This window comes from Athene noctua, chromosome 7, assembly GCF_965140245.1.
Source record: "Athene noctua chromosome 7, bAthNoc1.hap1.1, whole genome shotgun sequence".
In the NCBI taxonomy this organism is placed as follows: Eukaryota; Metazoa; Chordata; class Aves; order Strigiformes; family Strigidae; genus Athene; species Athene noctua.
Window position 1 is genome coordinate 8,737,879 of NC_134043.1, and position 17,086 is coordinate 8,754,964.

Below are 17,086 nucleotides of genomic sequence, written 5' to 3' on the forward strand. Positions count from 1 at the left end.
AAAAGGAAAAAAATAAATGAAAGGAAAACAATTTTCTTATCATTTTTCTTTTGTAATTGGATGACTTACTTCAGTGCTGTGTGGCTATATTTAATTTATGATTTCAAACTTTGTTATGCTTTTTGTTACTGCTAGTCATTGTGCTGACCATGTGTCTGTTAGTTTATTTGCATATGTGTGCGGGGAAATATTCCCAGTGTGATGATCTCATTTGATACAGAAATATAATCACATTATACACCTTGAGATCACGCTTTCCTCTTTTGTTAATCATTTGTCTGTTGATTTACCTTTGTTATTACAGTTCTATAGGGTTTAACACTGCCAAAGATGATTCAAACACAGCATGACCCATGTGCAGCCCAGCCCTTTTGGTCACTGAGCCAGTGTGGAGGGAGCCCCATAACTCTAAGCCATTCACAGCGTGCTCTGCTGGAGTACATCTTATCACTGGTCAAAAATTGTTTTCTGCCCTTTGCAATTGGGCTGATCTCTGGTCTTGTGTGTGATATGGACAATAAGAGCAGCACACTAAATTCTGTTGAATGACATTATAGGAGTACATTTAGTTTCCCTTATTGAGATGCATATATGTTCCCATTATGTAATGAAGTATTTAAAATGTCTTGTTGCAAAAATGGAAGTTTTACAACTGCAGAACTCCCATAGTACTATTCCTCAGATACGTTTTGCTGCGAAAATAAAGGCATAAATGTTCATCCATCTCAGATATCCCAAGTCATCGTCTCTAATGCACAGATCTAGCTATAGTAACTTTCACTAAAATATCTCTGTAACAAAAATTAGGTGACTGGTTTCACTGAAGAAACTAATTAATTCCTCTGTAAAGAGCAAGTACACGGCTATAACGTCAGTGACTCCTGGTTCTGAAAACAGTGGAATTCTCTGGTGATTCAACAGTACAGTTGGAATTATTGTCAAGAATAACACATGTACTGTCAGTAAGTCTGTCAGTTTGGGAAGGCATTTTACCTGGAGCTTAAATCTTGAACAAACACCTGACAGTAACTCTAGTAATAACACTTTAAAAGGTGCATGCTGAATAACTAGGCAATAGGCATCACTGGTTAAAAAACACATAGCCTGGATGTAGTTTATAATGTAAAGTATCTTGGATACTGAGTGCATGTAGCATTTTAATCTGTTCAGCAGTATATTGGACAGAATACATTTATACACAGTATTGATCATTGAAAATATTTTCCATAACCTGTCTGCAACAGATAGTAACCTGGATTAGTATGTAACTCTTCAGAAAGTACTCCCAAATTTATAATTAGTAGGTTTTTTAAAAAATTACTAGATTGTCTGGAATAGATGCCTGAAGCACAGCATGCAGATTAACAAAGGCTGTAGGAATGGCCACCTGCTTTGTTCTCTAGCAGATTAATTTCTGCAGTGGGTACCAAGAGAGCAGGCTGGGGAGTAGCTGGGCATAAGATACTGTGTGACTGATGTCTCAGGGCCCTGTAAAGAACTGTCTTGTCATTACTGCACAGTGTGGAAGGGCTTTTGTTGCTACAGATTCTTTTTCCTTCTTTGACCAGGCTTTTTGGATGGAGAGGGTGATGGGCCACTCATGCAGCCAGGTCAAGTCTCCATGGTTTGCATCCTTCACAGGGTCCCCCTGGCAAAGGGCGCTGGCAGCGTCTGCACTATTTGTTCCTTTAAGCTGAGCACCCTGTGTTGAGGAGGGGGCAGATGTGGTCTCTCAGGTTGCAAGCCTGGAGAATTTATGGGAAAATGAAAAGAGCCTGATCCAAAGTCCTTTAGTTTTGTTTTGAAAGTCCTTTTTCATTGATTTCAATGGACTGTGAGTCAGATCTATACTGCCTGTTACATGATATGTTGGTCCAATGACTGACAAGACTGCAGATATTCTTTTCTTTTGGAGTCATCGGCCAAGACATTCACATAAATCATGGATTTTATTGAAACTGTAATTAAAACAAATCAGACTTAATGCACACTGAAAGCCTTAGTAATTAGTATACAGGTGGACATGGAGGAAAAGGCACAAGCTTAGCCATCCTTCCATGAAAAACTGAAAAAAGAACTGTGTATATAATCGAACAGCATGTGAATATTAATGCACAAATTCCTCTGAGTCCCTAGCTCCCTGATGCAATTATTTTCTATTCACATTAATTGTTCCTAACAGATGACATTAATGACTTTGAGTTAAAATGTGTGCAAAGGAGGCCTTCAGCAGATCAATGCTGTTTAAAAATAGGGTCACTTTTGCAATGATTCACTCAAAGTGTAACAGCTCGTAAATAAAACAACATTAACATGTTGATTGATTTATAAATGTTAATTTTGTAGTTCATTTTTATGCTTTCTTCCTGAAACCTGTCAAACTCTGTGGATAATGGTGAGGCTTGTGTTCATTTGTCATTGTTGCATGTGAAGTAATGATAAGTTGCAAAACAGTGACTAGAAGAAAAAGTAGAGTTTGTTTTGAATGAAGAATGATCTGTTCTGCAGACAGGAAGTCTTAGACAAAGTAAGCACAAAGGGCAACGTTTCAAATTAGAACAAATCCTCGTGTACCTCGGGGTCTTCATTTCCCTTGAAATTTAACAAGAGTTTGGAATTTTAAAAGTGCTGATCTGCTTCATATTTGGCAAATGCTTATGCTTTTCTCATTCCCTTCTGCCCCCCCAGAAACTCCATTCACGCATCTTAGACCTCTCACCTGGGGATTTACTTTCAGAAGTAGAACGAAACAGAAGCCTGATGCAGTCTCGAACTGCTGATGTTCAGATTCACGTGAGTTTTTGTGCCTTCCTTGTACCCCTCATTTGGAACCCTCCTTTTCCCCTCTGAAGTCTGATGTCAGGGATGAGCCATAAAGCTGATCTCTGAATTGAAACACTGTTGAGGCAGATAACAATACTTCTTCTTCCTTCTGTTCTCTGAAATTCAATATTGTGTCCTCAGTTGATATAGTAAGCAGATAGTGTCACTCTGTGCCAAAAAGCATAAATCTTAGCAATGCCCCCAGTATACCTTTTTGGGTATTGATTACATCTCAGGATCTCTGAGAAATGGTCAAGGAGCTTTTTATTAAAGCCCATACACAGTATTATTCATCCTACTTTTATGATATATTATGTATGAACTTTTAAAAATTCATGGGCTCTGCATTTTTTTTTTTAGATGGGGTTAGCTTTGTGCTTATTTGGCAAAATGTTAGCCAGTGTGGCTTTCATGTTTCATTGTCAAAGAGAAAAGTAGCTTAAAAAACAAAAGTCACATAAAGATAGAGGGAAACAAAAAGGACAAGAACAGAACATTGAACCTGTATGTGCCTTTGATCTTGAAGTATAGTAGTGTCAACGAAAATGTAATCTCCTTTGTAATACATACTTTAATGAAAAGGCATTGTTTCAAAGGCTCACAAAAATGCTAACAACCCTTTGCATTATATGTAATTAAGCCTTCAGGTTAGGGTTTTCTAATATAGAGTTTTATGTCTTTAATAGTGTGATTCTTACAATTTTCTGTGATTTCTAGCAAAAATTATGTATTTCAATTGTAATACTACATTCAGGCCTTTTTACTCTAATTTCATTAAAGGTAATAAATTAAGAGTCGTGATTGCAAAAAACTAAAATTTTGCCATGTCACTTAATAGACCCATATGCAAGTTAAATATATTTAATTAATGCATCATAAACACACTATTCAAAGTACTTTCTCAGATAATTTAGAGAATAAAGGCAAATTGCAGGAGAAAATTCCACTCTCTCTTTAGTGGTCTGAATGCAATCTAGAAATGTGGTAGGTATCCTACTTCAGAATCTGTAATGGTGTGATATTTTTTGCACATTTTCTCATCTCTTAAACAATAAAGATGAATATAGTAATATACTGTCCTTTTTCTTTGCTTAGATATCTCCATTTTTCCCATTGCTCAAACCGTAGGACCAAATGCCTCTCTCCTCTCTTTAGGTGCAAAGGAAACGAGGAGAGGGGATGGAAAGGCTCTTAGGCCAGCTGAAGATGACAGGAAGGGAAGGCAGTATTGTCAGTATTCTGTGATCTCCTCTTGTCTCCTACAGGAGATTCTTATAGGAAAGGATTTTACAGGCATCCTTCCCTTAAACACCATGATGACTGGGACATAGCCTAGTATAAAGGGCAGAAATTTGACATGACATGTTTTCCCAATGCCACAGCAGAAAGGCAACGAAATAGCCAGAACAAGCGGATGCTGCCATCGGCCTCTGTACAGTCAACCTTACAGGGAGTGACACCGTCAGAGCTGAGAAAGCTGATGAGAGAGGGTCTCCCATGGGAACCATGATGTCAGAAATAAAGAGTAATTTGTCTCAACAAAGCGAGAAAGTCTGTTTCAGAGCCAAAACCACAGACATCAGCCTGCTTCTGATGCTGAAAGATGTATTCTTCCCAGAGCCAGGGTATCCAGTGTATTTAAAGGCTATTCCTCCTGCATCCATTTGACTTCCTAGGAGAACATGTACCAATAACTCCCAGAGGTGAAATGTGCTCTTGCTACCTTTAAATGATTTTCCCATTCATAGGTTTTGCCTGTGACAGAGAGTAATGATTTGCCCTGTAGTTACGTTTGTCAGAAACAGAACATTATTATGTCAGTTGAGCAATGAACAGCTGTACTGATGAACTCCTCAGCAGTAAAAATTCTGCTCTCTCCCATTTAACTGAAAAAAGGTTCAACCCTAGTAGTAATAAATGGGAGGACATGGGGTAATAAGTGGAAGAAATTAGCAGAAGGCCAACAAACATGTTAGGGTATGAAAAGTGCCTACAAACTGAGCATTTTTCCAGAGATTTGCATGAAGAAGCTGTGTCTACTGCATATACAGATTTGGTAATTGTGTTGTGGATTAAATAACTTTATATTTCTTGTGTCTTCCTTCCTGAATATAAAGGTAAAATTTTCATCTAAGCAAAATTAATTTAGGAAATATCTACATTAACAAATCAGTAAATATTGTCTGAGCTTGTCTTAATGAAATCTAAAGCAAAGTTTTATGAAAGAGAGTCACGTCACTCTGTCTGGTGTTCCTGGTAATTAAGAATATCTCTGATTCTGTAAGGAAACTGGAGAATAGTATAACAGAATGGTGCAGGCACTTAACATTAAAGAAGCTCTAACACTGTTAGGCACAAGAGTATTAGTTTGAAAACAAATTAAAGGCATCCTAGATACTTCTACAGAGGTTTAATATTTTACCTAAAGTGCTATCTGCTCTTCATTACTCTTTTCCTCAAAGCTGGCACTTAGTCACAGTCAGCTGAAATTGCATTTGGAGAGGGGCGATAACTACACAAGTACTAAAGGCAGCCATAAAGTGTCAATAAATTGCATAAGCAAGAGGCTTCAACTGTCTGCAAGCGACACAAAGATGGATTGTCCTACGTCAGAGAGTTTCTTAGACAAAGCTTTGAACTAGATAGGAGACCAAAATTAGACTGTAATGGAGAGATTCCATTCTCAGTGGACATTCTGGTTGGGATACTAAATTAATTTACCTTGTCCAGGGTGTACAGCCTCATCTGTTACATTGTAGGGCTATAATGCAGTTGTCAAGATGTACTTGTATTCTTATAACTTTGTTGTCTGTATCTTACTGGAGCACACTGCTTATGTACAAAGCATAATTCAAATAGACTCAGAATAATCTTTAGCAAAAGAAGAGCAGAATACTGGCTCAAGAATAAAGAAGAAAACGTGGAGGATTGTGGATTTTTCCACCGCCAAATGAAAGTGTTAACAATTTTAAATTTAGTTCTCTGTATTAAATTCACCAGGTATTAATGGCACAACAGGAAGGTGCAGGTAGCTGACTTGCTTTTTCTTTGTCCTTCTTAATCAAGGGGAAGTGCTTTTTTTCCACACATAAGATATTTCTATTTCTTCTCATATTTTAGGAATGCCAGAAGAACGTGAAATCCAGTATACCTGTGTTGAAATGCCAGGGTCAATTAAATATGACAGGTCCTAGCCGCCTGTATCCCCGGAGCAGCTGCAGTAGCAGTGAACTCTCCCTCTCAAGTGCTTGCAGTGAATATTCCAGTGGTTCCTCCTACACTTGGAATGATGGAAAGACATGCAGCAAAAGGGTAAATCAAATTAATTTTCTCTCATATATTATCTTAAATTCATATGAAGCAAGATGAATTGAAAAGCTGTCTATCTTGGATTTTTTTTTTCCACTTTCTTCTCTCTTTTATGTTTAAAACAGTTGTCACTAAACTCAGTAAGGCTCCTCTCCCCAATGTCTTACTCCCTCTCAGTCTCTTTTAATTTTTGTTAACAATTCCTTTATCACTCCAATTTGCTCACAGTTTCCTCATTTATTCTGACATTTATTCTGTCTTTCACAATCCAAATTGTTCTTCTTCTTTATCTTAATCCTTCCATTCATATTGTTCTTCCTTGAGGTGCTTTCACTGCAGCCTTCACACCACTATGAAATCCTTTATTAAAAAAGAACATTGCTATTAATAGCAATGGATGAAATGTAATGCCCTATGCAACTCCTAAATCTCTTTACTAAAATGGTAACGCTTTTTATAACAGCACTTGTGAGTAATATGTGAGTTTTGTTTTGTTTTAACAGTCATCTATGAGCTGGGATAAAAGAATAAGCATTGGGTCTTCGCTCCCAAGCAACCTCTCAAGTCCTGCAGATGATCTACCTCCAACTCGTATCAAGGAAAATCATATCTTAGAAGGGCTGAAGAAATTACAGAAGCAAAAAATACTACTTGAATCATCTTCAGTAATATCAAAATGGGGTTACAAAGATTGCATGAACTCCAATGAAGGAATATATTCCCCTGGAGTTAAATGTGGCAGCCATAATGAACAGACTCATTGTAAGCCAATGGAAATGGGAAGTATTTGCATTGAACATAACAAAACTTTCTCTTATGATTCAGATTCGCATGATGATGCAGATGATGACTCTTCATCCTTACTGTTGCTGCAGGAAGTACCAAGCAAAGACTGCAGGACCTATGGTAACAAATTAACTCACAGCATTTCTGACAGTCTCTTTGACTGGGATCCTAATAAGAAACATTTACCAGAAAGAAGTTCATATTTTAATTCAAAAGAAAGACCTGAAAAATTGACTAGTTTTGTCAGTGGATTTCAGGCAGAAGTAAAATCGTGCACCAGAGCAAAGCTGCCTGAGTTACAGTTAAATCAAAGCCATGCTAATAAAGGCTGGAAGGACCTTAATTTTCAACTTTCAGATACTGATGACAATGAAGTCTTGGATGAATTGCATATAGAAAGCAGTGATGAGAAAAGTCCATCAGATTTATTAGCAACTCCTTTTAATGAGAAGTACACAAAGACCTCTGACATGCTTAAAGTAACAGAGAATTCTCAGTTTGTATCTACTGATAAAGAGGAAAAACGAGTATCTGCTCACTCAGACATTAGGCCAAAGACATGTAATTTCATTAAACAACAAAAGGTTATAAAAAAGACCTCTTCTGAAGAGTGCATTACCATAATATTTGATGCTGAGGATGGTGAGCCTATTGAATTCAGCTCACATCAAACTGGAGTTGTCACTGTAACAAGAAATGAAATTTCAATCAACCAGGCACAAACGAGGTCCAGTACAGAATATACTGAACTTATACCTCAGGGAATGACTGATTTGCAGACAGGAACAAATGCTAGAAACTACACTGCTTTAGAGAGACCTGAAGATGAAACTGAGAAACAGATTGTTGCAGATAATACAGGTAATAAAAATACAGTTGTCCCCATAACCTGCAGTGAATCTTCACAATGTGGAAGAGTGACACTGCAAAATACTCCACGACAAAAACTAGTGAAACCAGTGTATGATGTCTCATACAAGGCCAATTCAAGCTCCACTGTGCTTGCAGGAATCAATCAAAAGCCAAACTTGACTAAAATACCTAGCAGAGGTAAATTTTCTCCACAAAAATCTGCTATGATGGAGGGTGAGGAGGCATCTATACCTCAACCAGTGGGCTCTGCAACCCTTGAAAAATCACCTGCTCTGCCACCTGTAAAGCTTTCAAGATTCAAAAAGGCACAAAGCCCACCTCGTAATTTTGACTCAAAAGTCGACTTCCAGGTGCCAAAGCCCCCTGCCCACCTTCTGCCTGGCTTGAAACGTCCAAGCAGAGGCAGTGGGTCAAAGTATCCAAAGAGTCAGAGTCCAGCATCACCACTGTTGCCTCAGCACCTTACAGAGCCCAGTGACTATGGAGAACCTCCAACCAGAGACTTTCATTGTGATTTAGCAACTGTAGAAGCCCGATCACCATCCCCACCCCTTCCTCCAGGCAGGTCAACATCCCTGTTGATTCGGCCTAGTTATGCTCATTCACCACCTGTAGCAGTAAAGTTAGGAGGAGCTGCTCCCAGTGAAACAGCAAAAAATATACTGAAGTCATCACCATTAAAAGGAACTGTGAACTCTGGCTTTCATAATCAATCTAGTCATGAAATGCAAGTGAAAAATGTATCTTCTGGGGCCAAAATTGAATTATCTTGCCTTCAAGAAAATGCAGAAGCAATTATGCAAAATAAGTGCATATCTCAGCAACCCCATAGTGCATGCCAAGGACTTTCCAAAGTTTCCACAAAGCAAGTCTGCCCAAAAAACCCTAATCAGCTGGGTCTCCACAGGAATTGTGAATTTTCCAACACAGATTTTCAAACAGCCAGATCCTCTTCTCTAGGTTATCCGTCACTGGAAACAACTTTGTCACAAGACACATATTCCAGCAAAAAAGATATTTCCAGTGACAGTGGGGTGGATCATCCACAAAAGATGCCAAACATTCTCCCTGCAACTCCTCAATGTCATACAACAAGCACAAGTGAGCCTTTATTATCTCAGGTAAACAATTCCCCGTTGTCAACACTGTTTCATGGTAGTGACACCGCACATGGTACCCAAAACTGTAATGAGAAAGGAATGAAAACTCGTCTCCCTGTAGGACTGAAATTATTTGTCAAATCTCCCCAGCTTCTCCGAAAGAGCTCTACTGTACCAGGGAAGCAGGAAAAAGACAGTATAAATGCAGCTTCCAAAAGTAATGTGAGTTCAAGTAAGTACAAGCAAAATGAATCTACATGTGTAACCACTAGAGGTGCAATGGATGTTGAATTAAAAGACTCTAAGTCTGATACTGAAGTAAAAAATAATTTTACTGGGGCACTTGGCATGGATACAGCATCACCTCATTCACATGAAGACTGCAACTTGGTGGTAGACAGAGTAGATGGATTAGAAAACAAATTAGTGAAGAGATCTGTTTCTTCTAGCAACAAGTCGCACTTGAAGCCAGCTCTGGGCATGAATGGGGCAAAAGCTCGTAGTCAGAGTTTTAGCATTCATACTGGGGAAAAGCCATCTGTCCCTGTGACAGAAGGTCTCGGAAAAGTACGGACTCAGATTATTACAAACACTTCTGATAGAGGAAATTCTCTAACAAGGCAGAACTCTGCCATGGAAGGACTTCAAATCAAGGCCATTCCTGGGTCAGCAGTGACACCAGAGACTTTTTCATATACTCCTAAAACCACAGAAAATTCTTCCTCTAGACAGGGTCCTCTTGGAAATACAAGTAATTGCAATAGCCAGCATGGAAGCCCAAGCAAACTGCCCTTCAGATCGTCTTCAAAAGTGGACTTGTTTCCCAACACTTCAAAATGTGATGGAAACAAACCATTTTCTCAGAAAGATGCACGCAGTCTATCTGTCCAGAGTGAGAAAAGCACTGAAACTTTTAAACACGAAGCTCTGAGTAAAAAAAGTGTTCTGCCAGCAGAATTGGAGTTAGATGCATCATCTACTGTATCTTCCAAACAAATTTCATCGTTTCAGAGCTCAGATGGAATAAAGTGTCCTCATAAATTGGAAGCAACAAAGTCACGAAGACAGCAAATGTCTTTAAAGTTAGCAGAAGCCTCTGAAAAGGTTACTGATGTTTTGAGTTCACCGGCTCTACAACCTACAATAGAGGAGAAAGTCATGTTGTGCATCCAAGAAAATGTGCAAAAGGGTCAGGGACAAACCAAATCTCCCACTGCAGAGACTAAACAAAAAACTGGTCCCTCTATAGCTAGTTGGTTTGGCTTTCGAAAGAGTAAGCTCCCAGCACTGAGTAACAGGAAAACTGATGTTCCTAAAACAAAGGTAGAAAAAAAAGATGTAAAAGTTTCAGGATTTGGAATTAAGCAGGCAAAATTAGAAAGAAGAAAAGAAAAAAAGAAAACTGAACAACACTGTGACATGGAAAATGAAATTAACAGGAAAACAGACAACGGTGACTTTTTAGCTGATGTCATGGAAAGCAAAATTACAAAACCGTCACCAGACACGCCTAGTGAGATTGTGTGTGAACAAGGCAAAGGTTCCACCACAGCTGCATACTCACCAAAAGACAGTTTTATGAAAGAGCTTTTAAACAGGTAAAACTCTGGAACACAATTTAGGATGTGTTTTACACTGTAGCTTTACAGGTGCCCAGATGCTAAATTCACTGTATGTTCCTGTTAGACTAAGAATGCATAGTAGCAAACAGTGAGTATACTATCAGGACTTCACAGGAAAAAGCATTGATAATAAGGTGATATTTTCATGCATATTACTTTGTTAACCAAACCAATGGCCTTTGAAATTAAAGAATAGCAAGTTACATCCAGGTTGATAGAAATTCAGATCATTCCAGAAATCAAGAATCTAGACAGATGGTGTGTAAAGATAGAGGATAATTAGGTACGTGTTTTAATGTACTCCATATATTGTAGCCAGCAAACATCTATTTGGTAACTAGTCAGAATTAATTACATTCCCAGCTACCACAGCCTTTGGCCACTGAAGAACTTACCAATTGTTATACTGTGTTTTCACGTTTGCCCCACAGCAGTCCCAAATATAATATAAATCATTATATGTGAAAGACTAAATTGATATACTACCTGAAATTGCAAGTGACAGATTTGATCAAGGCTAGTTAGAAACATTTATCACTCAAAGGTCTAGAGACAGAAAGATACAGAGAGGTTACTTTAAACATTAAAGGAATGGAAAAGTAGAGTGATTGAAGAAGGGCAATGTAATTTATCAGAGGAATCACTCTCTACCTGCAGAGTTGATAAGAAAGCAGCTCAGCAGACAGAAAGTGGATCAAATAATGTTTCCTACAGGAGTGTGTCGAAGGGCAGCTCCCAGGGCTCCTCTCTTCACGGCAACTCCATCAGCTCTCAAGGAAACCACAAGAAAAACAGCAACACAAAAGCTGATATGGAAATGCAGAATCAGACCCTGGTAAGTGCTTTAGTACATGAAAACATTATTACCTTGTTTTTAACTTCTGGATGTGTTCCTTATTGCCAGTACAGACAAACAGGATAATAACTGTTTATATATGACAGAAAGATTTTGTGTAGCTAGAGAATTGTGAATTAATACAAAAGTTAGCAGCTTGACTGTAGGCCAGATTAAACAGCTAGTCATGAAGATTCTACTGCTTCTGCTGGCAGTTCAATTCCAGTGGAGATATATGCACAACGATGCTATAATCATACTATAGTAGAGTGAAATAATAGGACTATTTTCTTTTTTTTTATTTTTTCCCCTTTCCCTGAAAATTGCATGCCAGCGTTGAACATTCCTCTGAACATTATAGAAATCATTGAGCCTAAAAAGTGCACTGCTGACGGGGAAAAAGCAAAGCATTTGACCACATTTGGGAATATTTGTCACTTAAGAGAGAGTCTTTCAAAAGCAAAAACGTACATTTGACCCATGTCTCTCTTTCTACCATGGAAAATCTCCCTGTTAATGCCCTGTAGTTAGTTTTATGCCTCAATAAGGTACTAACTATACCTGATACTTTAATTTACCCAGAGAGTAGGAATGTTGCAGTTTAGGAGAAAAATCTTTTTATTTTCTGTTAGCTGCTAGATTCTGGTTCTTGAAAGGTTATGTGAGTGGCTAGATTTTCCGCATCAAGAAGCGTATGCAGTCTAGGATTGTAGCCTAAAGTCAGGTTGAATGGGTGCCCTTCCTTGTGAAGCTTCTAATAATTAACCTTAGAATTTAGTGAGCAATTTCTTGCCTAGCAAGGGCCTTTCCTGTGTTGTTTTAAAGTCCAAGTACCAGGAGAACAGAGATGTTTTAACTCAGTGAGCATTCTTTTCTCTTTCCTGATAGCTGCTTTAACCATATTATTATGATTATTAACAGTAATCACACTTTTCACAGAACTGTCTGAAAATTTGTGCCAAATATAATACTGAACATGTAGTTGAGGCTGTTACTTTTGTTGTTCTGATAAAACTGAGTTCTCGAAGTACAGCACATGTAACTATTTCATATGAGAGAATTTGAAATACAAATTCTTTGGGATGTGTTTCAAGGGTAAAACGAATTTCAAAAAGCTTCATAATGGGAACTGGAAAAACTCTTAGCTTAGTACTGACGTTTAGGATGCTTAAGGTTATAGTATCTCACACATGGTTTCGACTTCAGGCAAATGTTTTTCTACTTCAATGCAGACATCTTTCCTAAAAACATCTGCAAGGTCATTTTTTAAAACTTATGGGGAACATATGCAGAATGAATGTGTTTGAAAACTTTTTCTTCCTGACTCCTGTGGTATCATCTCTTCTTTGAAAATGTAGATGTCTCCTGCATTATAAAACCACAAATTATAAGCATATCTAAGGCTGTCCTTGTAGTGTCACTGAAAGGAAACAGAGAGAATGAAAGTCTGGAAATGTGCAATATGCAGGAAATTCAATCCAACTGATCTAGAACTTTGATAGCAAAGCAGAGCCCCTTATCAGAGCCACTCAGTTTAACTATGCCCCATTTAATATGGTCCTGACAGCTTAGGGTATATCTTCACTGTACAGAAGTACAAAAAACTCTACACATTGCTTCTACACATTTATTTCTAACTTATTATTTTCTAATGCTGCAATAATTTGCTGTGCTTTTTGTCTGTCATTTTGTGAAGTCTTTCTAAATGTAGCAATAATAGTCATTTAGGACTTTAAGTATAGCTTCAAGAAACACTTCATTTTATCAGAGAACTACAAAGATTATCCTTAATATACATAAATAATGGAGAAATGCTAATTATACTATTCAGTTTTTAAGGACATGTTAGTCATGGGGAAAAGGCATTACCTGTCCTATAGCATTCACACTTTTGTTCACTGGGAATCAGGGTGAATATATTTTTTATAAATCAGGAATATATTTTTTATATTGTTTTTGAAGATTAATTACATTATATGCTTCATTTTTTTGAGTTTCATATTGTGGTTTTCTGTGGCACTTAATTCCTGAAAGAAGTATCTACTGCCAAAAGACTGAGGACATCTAGAATAACAAGATTAAAACCATGCTTACAGTTCTTAATGCTAATTTATGAAAGAGATATACCTTAAGATTCCACAGTATGTGATATTTCATCTTGTCCTCCAAACTGCTACAAGAAAAACAATAGAAAGTCTTTAAATTCAAAGTTCATGCATCTTATTGCCATCATTTCCAGTTATTCTTACTTTGAAGCAGATTGCAAAAGACTGGGTAATAGCTGGACTGAAAATGGTCACATGCAGTAGAATGGCCTGTTGTGCATTTTTTTGCTTGTAAAAAGACAAATTTAATGCTTCTGGAGAAAGAAGCATAAATATTTTGAAAAGCCCTAAACTAAGAAGATTTCTTTTCTTTGTTGAACAATGGAAAGTGCATTCAGTCGTACGGGTTCAGTGCTGAATCTGCTGTATTTCAAAACTGCATATCATACATATACTGCTTCTTTAAACCTGGCCATAACATTTTTTAACATTAATTTTCTAGCAAGTTTTCCCTTTAAAGCCTATTTAATTTTTGATGATTACGTCTCTTCTCTTATGATGTGCCAGGTAAAGACTTGGGGCGCTATTATGCCATAACATATGCACCAATTACCTCTGAATTCTGTTCATGGAAAGAACGTTATTGCTTGACTGCCACTGAATTTATGGAAAAAGCAATGTTCCACCAATGGCAGCCTTGTGCATTCACCTTCAGAGGGATATGCTTCCCGTTAGTGTTCATCAAAAAAGCACTTTGCTCTAAAGGCCAGCCAACAGAAATACATAATCCTTTAGCCCACACCAAGGATATTCCACATTCTCCAATACTTTTTCATGTCCTTGGCTGGAGCTTAAGGTGAGACACAATAATTTTTGTGCTGCACTGCTTCATTTCATCTTTGTGATTTTATTACAGCCCAGTGTAATTTAGAAAAGCCACAGGCTTTACTTTGTGAGGTAGAAGTGTGGCACCAAAATCAAGACACCGGGAGTTTTGTATAGCACTGTCTGTCTGCAGACAGTGTGTTTGGGGAATACCCAGAGATCTATCCTAATATTGTGAAATGTCACATCAGCAGCAAGCCGCAGACCGCCATGCAGTCTGCAAATGTGAGAAATTGTGCTACCTGTAATTTGATGCCAAATGATCACATACTCTCCTCTTCATTTTCTTTAGCCTGAAGAACGTCATTTCAGAAGAAAAAAGATGTAATCAAATCTCTGGGATTGAGATTATAAATGCACTTTTATAAATATAGAGAGTCTTACTGAGGCTAGTCACAAGAGGTCAATAGGGCTACTTGTGTAAGTCAGACAAGCAGAATATATACTATGATCAAAGATATGCAGATTATGATAAATTCTACTGGTTTAGATAACAGAGCACATTTAATAGTATTGTGAATGTGCTGTAAGTAGTTTAAAACAGCAGAGAGTGATTAACAAATAATTTAAGATCTCTGAGATATTGAAAGTAATTTTTTCTGCAGTGCTGGCTTTCCTCCTCTCATCACCCTGAAAGTATCTTCATTCTTGTTTGATTTATATAGCATGGCAGAAAAATGTGTCCCAGGATCTAAATTATGGGCACTGATGGCATGTAATGGAGGGGGTTTTCACTGTATGCTAGGAAGATACTCAGATTATATATACATTTGGAAACCAGGAACGCAGAACAGAGCAAAAATACACTTTCATGAGAAAAAATAGAATATCATGGGGATTTGCATAGCACATACTTGAATAACACATACAAGCTCTTAGTGTGCACTGCATTCTTAAATGAAATTTTCTCTGTTAGCTAATGGATGCTTTTAAACAAAGGTGGAAACAAAAATGCCAAAGTTCAGTGTCTGCAAACTGTACTACAGAGATACCACATCACATCTTGAGTTCACTTTTTTTCTAGCATAGAATGTGAAACATGGTATTTCTAGAGAGAAACAAACAAGGGGTCAGGAAAACTGAGCTGCTTTTTGCTTTTTTTTTTTTTGCTTTTTTTTTTCCAAATGCAGAAAAATACTTCTTTTTTTGGAATTGCATCTTCCAAGAGTATTTTTTGTGCTGCATATTTGCATTAAGTTAAAGTTGATATCCTCAGGTATCATTCATAGAATGAGACAGGCTATATATGCCCTGTAACTTTACTCTGGTTTATTTCTGAAAAGATATGCTGTAGTTATCATGAAGCAACATAAACAGAGTCACAGATGTTCTTCACTTTTGTTGTACTGTGTACAGGCTAAAGTAGTCACAGAAAATCTGCCAGAAGAAGAGGAGGACACCATGACAAGGACTACATGTCAGAGTCATGTGATAGGTACAAAATTATATTTTACACTGGATTTTATTGCTTTCTCAGTTCTTGGGAAAAAACGTGTTTAATTCTCATTACTTCATTTGTTTGCCCACCTCATGTCAGCTTTAGCATTCATTTAGCTCTGTTCCTGGATAGCCTAATTTCACCAACTGTGTAAAAGATGAGTACATACCATTACCTACTGTGGATCAATGCAATGCTTGACATAAGGGCTTTGGAATCTGGCTAAAAAAAGATCATTTCACTCTCCAAAACCAATGGGTTACAGATAGTGGTTTAACTTGAGGGTTGTTATGCATGGTATGTTCAGTGGGAATAATACGGATATACTGTAACTCTGTCATCTGGCCTTGAATTAGTAAAATACAGAATAAAATTCTGTAATAAACTAAACCAGAAGGAGTAGCAAACCAGGTGTCTGTTCAGAAGACCTTAAAGATGTTCTGAAAATAAAGTTCCCTTTGCTCTATGTTTCTCAGGAGGGTAGCACCATCTGCCCTGCTTCTTGATTGACATGTACTAATTTTTAACTGCAGTACATGTTGAAATATCTAATAGGCAATGGAGGACAAAACAGAAGTCTGTTGGGGATCTGTATTAGATCAGTATGTCACCAATATAAGGAACTGACTCTGAATGTAGAAGATTCTCCTTTAGCGAGTTCTATCTGCAGTCAAAGACTGCAAGAGTTAAAATCTGATTCAGTGTTTTCAGGACACTGGAAGTGATTTTGCTAGCCAGAAACTCTTTCATTTCACTAATACTGTCAACCGAGTAAGTGGGGCTGAACAGAGGTATCGTGTCAAAACACGCTTCTCTTTGGGGTAATGGGAAAATGTTTGCATGCTTTATTGACTTGTACATTCTTCTCAGTCCCAAATTCAGCCAAGTAAACTCTGTCTGTCTTACTTGCAGAAAAGATCCCTAAACTCTTCTGTCTCTAAGAACCCAGCCATAACTTGGCTTCATTACAGCAACTAAATAACAAAAACTTTCAACAGTGCAGTGTAAGAGTCTCAGAGGATTCTCTGAGTGGGTAGGCACTAGCCCTGAAAAGAGAAATTCATGTTCCTCACTCTGTGAATAAAGGACTTACTTTCTGTTACTAGAAATTGCCCAGAAGAGAATAACTCACTTAAGATTGTTCAGAATTCTTTTTCCTCAAACTGAAATAATTATTTTGCCTCTGCCCCAAAATTCTTAAAACTTTTACTTTGAATTGATGTGAAATATTTTAGTTTAATTTTTTAATCCAGATAGTGAGCAAGAGAAAACAACTATTTGCAGACCTTTTTTCTGAAAAGATACCAGTGCTTCCTTGGTGTTCATCAGTGTAATTGGTGGTTGTGGCTAGGACCTAATTGCTATGTATT

General features: G+C 37.5%; 1 protein-coding gene across 4 annotated transcripts in view; it reads left to right on the forward strand.

The window, feature by feature from the left end:
- The window catches only part of NCKAP5 (NCK associated protein 5), a 254,198-nt gene that overhangs the window by 184,750 nt on the left and 52,362 nt on the right, over positions 1-17,086 (forward strand). For all 4 annotated transcript variants that reach the window (XM_074910863.1, XM_074910864.1, XM_074910866.1 and 1 more), the window contains 5 exons: positions 2,689-2,793; positions 5,944-6,135; positions 6,636-10,489; positions 11,171-11,348; positions 15,635-15,713. In XM_074910863.1, the coding sequence (XP_074766964.1) occupies positions 2,689-2,793; positions 5,944-6,135; positions 6,636-10,489; positions 11,171-11,348; positions 15,635-15,713 (4,408 nt within the window). The remainder of the gene's footprint in view (positions 1-2,688; positions 2,794-5,943; positions 6,136-6,635; positions 10,490-11,170; positions 11,349-15,634; positions 15,714-17,086) is intronic.